At 53.5% G+C, this 3,776-nt stretch overlaps 1 protein-coding gene across 1 annotated transcript in view; it reads left to right on the top strand.

Moving 5' to 3' along the window:
* Positions 1–3,776, top strand: part of YEATS4 (YEATS domain containing 4) — a 25,806-nt gene that overhangs the window by 13,236 nt on the left and 8,794 nt on the right. Inside the window, exon 2 of the mRNA XM_025208015.1 lies at positions 2,948–3,047. Coding sequence (XP_025063800.1) covers positions 2,948–3,047 — 100 coding nt within the window. The remainder of the gene's footprint in view (positions 1–2,947; positions 3,048–3,776) is intronic.

The following is a 3,776-nucleotide window of genomic DNA, read 5'->3' as shown; positions in this document are numbered from 1 at the left end:
AATGCAAAGAAGGCTACAGAACGGCGGGAAACACTTTTCTGCACGTGGGTTCTCTATAACAACAGAACACTCCGTCGTGCAAAAGAGCTGCAATTTGGCGGGAACATAATTTAGCGGTGCCGAAGCGCACACAACCAAAAAATTCACAACTTTGGGTTGTGACAACTTTCTCTCTCTTTCTGGGCCCTTGTCTCTTTTTCTGGGCCAGCCCTCAGGGTCCCTGACCCCAGGCTGGGCTACTTGCCTCTCCAGCCCAGTTCTCTGGTTTCCTGACCCCAGGCCAGGTTGCTTAATGCTGAATGCCCTACCAGACACTTCTCTATAACCTCCAGACTTCCCCCATAGCCACACCCAGTCCTGTGGTATACATCTTAAATTGCAACATAAATGCAAGACACAGTTTTCCAACCAAGAGCCTACCCAGTTCTGAGCTGTTGTCTCTCTCTGGCAACGGTGGTGGGAGAAAATATTATTTGGGTGGACTGGGGGTGCAGAGGGCAGTGCGGGGCTGCCCCTCCCTCCCACAGGGCCATTGCAGAGCCAGCACATAGCAAGGATGCTGGGCGCAGCACTGGGGTGTGACGGTGGCTCTGGAGCAGTGGAGACCATATGTCTGTGCCACCGGCGGACACTTCTGAACACCTCTGAATAGAGACTTGCCCAGCCCAAAACGTGGTCTAGCCGCACCAGGTTGTGAAATGACACCACCCCCAGACACGGTGCTAAGTATCTGGACCCAAATAAGGAACTGGATTTTGGGCTGGGATTATACCCAGAAATCCTTCTTGGGTCACCCCAGACCGTGTATCTGTGCCATCAGGGGACACTTCTGGACATCTCTGGCCAGAGACTTGCCCAGCCCAAAGTTCAGTTTGTCCATGCCAGGCTGCCAACAGACAGCACCCCAGACGCTGTGCTAAATACAGAGCCAAATAAGGAACTGGATTTTGGGCTGGGATTATAGCTACACATACTTCTTGGGCCACCCCATGCTATGCCTCTGTGGCCCTAGGAGACAGTCCTGGACATCTCTGACCAGAGACCAAGGCACGGTTTGGCTGTGCCAGATGGCCAACTGACACCACCCCCCCAGGCACTGTGGTAAATATTTGGACCCAAATAGGGAACTGGATTTTGGGCTGGGATTATAGCTAGAAATCCTTCTCTGGCCACCCCAGACCACATCTCTGTGCCATCAGGGGACACTCCTGGACATCTCTGATGAAAGACTTGCCCAGCCCAAAGCAAAGTTTGGCCGTGCCAGGCTGCCAACTGACAGCACCCCAGCCACTGTGCTAAGAATAAGGAACTGAATTTTGGGCTGGGTTTACAGCTAGGAATCCTTCTTGGGCCACCCCAGACCACGTCTCTGTGCCACTGGGGGACTGTGTGCCACATGGTCTGGGGTGGCCCAAAAAGGATTTCTAGCTATAATCCCAGCCCAAAATCCAATACTTTATTCAGGTCCATTAATTTAGCACAGTGGCTGGGATGCTGTTAGTTGGCACCCTGGCACAGCTAAACCGCGTTTTGGGCTCAGCAAATCTCTGGTCAGATGTCCAGGACAGTCCCCCGGTGCCACAGAGGTGTGGTCTGGGGTGGCCCAAAAAGGATTTCTAGCTATAATCCCAGCCCAAAATCCAATACTTTATTCAGGTCCATTAATTTAGCACAGTGGCTGGGGTGCTGTCGGTTGGCAGCCTGGCACAGCCAAACCACACTTTAGGCCTGGCAAGTCTCTGGTCACAGATGTCCAGGACAGTGCCCCGGTGGCACAGAGGTATTCTGATGGGTGGCCCAAGCAGAATTTCTACCCATAATCCCATCCTTTATCATCATTTATCAGGTAAATAGCAAAAGTAGAGGTACCACATTTTGGAGCCAATTGCTTTAGAGAATAAGTGTGTTTTTAAAAACGGATTAAAATAGATTTCTGCAATGGAGGAGCAGGGAGTGCACAAACATTTTTATTTTTGCTCTCAAGCAAATCCCGGGACGTCATTCTCCCCCTGTACTCGGCCTTAGTGAGGCCGCAGCTGGAGTACTGTGTCCAGTTTTGGGCTCCACAATTCAAAAAGGATGTGGAGAAGCTTGAGAGAGTCCAGAGAAGAGCCACGCGCATGATCAGAGGTCAGGGAAGCAGACCCTACGATGACAGGCTGAGAGCCCTGGGGCTCTTTAGCCTGAAAAAGCGCAGGCTTAGGGGTGATCTGATGGCCACCTACAAGTTTATCAGGGGTGACCACCAGCATCTGGGGGAACGTTTGTTCACCAGAGCGCCCCAAGGGATGACGAGGTCGAATGGTCACAAACTACTTCAAGATCGTTTCAGGCTGGACATAAGGAAGAACTTCTTTACTGTCCGAGCCCCCAAGGTCTGGAACAGCCTGCCACCGGAGGTGGTTCAAGCGCCTTCATTGAACACCTTCAAGATGAAACTGGATGCTTATTTTGCTGGGATCCTATGACCCCAGCTGATTTCCTGCCCTTTGGGCGGGGGGCTGGACTCGATGATCTTCCGAGGTCCCTTCCAGCCCTGATGTCTATGAAATCTATGAAATCCTGAAAGCCAGTTCCTTATTCAAGCCATTATACTTAGTATAGTAGGCATGGGGGCTGTTAGTTGGCAGCCTGGCACAGCCAAACAGTGGTCAGGGTTCTTTGGGACAGTCCCCCAATGGCATCACCATGATATTTGGGGTGGCCCAAGAAGTATTTTGCCCCATACTCCCATCCTAATTTGGCCTTCATTTAGGGCTCTGTACTTGATGTGGGATATTATTTTACATATTAATTAGTATATATGCATAGCTGATTAATTTCTCTCTGTTTAGGATGTGGAAGTCATTAATAACAAATTTTTCTTGGGTCTAGATTAGCTTTGAAAAAGGAACTGGGAATAAGGAATAAGGAACTAGCAATAAGGAACAAACATCAGCCTCATCAGGGGGAGGGGGGGAGGAGTAGGAGAGTGGGCGCTCTGCTTTGCTGCAGCTGCAACAGCCACTGCTTCCCATAGGCGGCAGCCGGGACTCAAGCACCGCTGGGTGAGGCGGGGGGAGTGAGGGGACCGGCAGAGCAGGGCGGGCTGTGGGTTGGGAGTGAGGGGCACCTGGGGGTGGCAGACTGCAGCTGGGTGTGAGAGGCTATGCTAAGGAATGGGGTTTCTGTCTGGTAATCGCAGCCCAAACTCAGCTTTTTATTTGGTGCATAGGGCGCAGGCCGCAGGGGCTCTTGGTTGGCAGGCTGGCACGCAAAAACCGAGCTTGGGGCTGGGTAGCGCCCTGCCTGGACTTCTTTGGGAGCGTCCCCTGGCGGTAGAGGGGTGTGATTGGGGATGACCCGAGGTGGGTTTTGCGGTAATCCCAGCCCAAACTCAGCTTCCTGTTCAGCGCAACGGACACAGCACACAGGCCTGAGGGGCTGGCAGCGGACAAGCACAAACCACGCCTCAGAGCCGCGCCTGCCCTGCCTTCCTCGGGGGAGTCCGCGGTGACGGGAAGCGGATTTTGCCCCATAATCCCCGCCCAGTCTCAGGTCCTGCTCAGGGCAGCCTGGCGGCAGTGTGACGGGGCACCACACTTCCATGAGTAAAGCTATTTGTGATGAAATCTTCCCTCCTCAGCCCGCGCCCTCCAGTGCTCGCAGTCGCAGCCTCGCGCTGTTGGAAGCGAACCGGGAAGGAGGCGCCAGCTGCAGCCCCCGGTGCTCGGTAGAACCTGAAACAAGGCCTGGGGGGCAGCAGCAGGACGCTCAAACGCCGTGGCCTCGCGGGG

Source organism: Alligator sinensis, unplaced genomic scaffold (assembly GCF_000455745.1).
Source record: "Alligator sinensis unplaced genomic scaffold, ASM45574v1 scaffold506_1, whole genome shotgun sequence".
Lineage (NCBI taxonomy): Eukaryota > Metazoa > Chordata > Crocodylia > Alligatoridae > Alligator > Alligator sinensis.
This window is presented reverse-complemented; position numbering and strand designations above follow the sequence as displayed.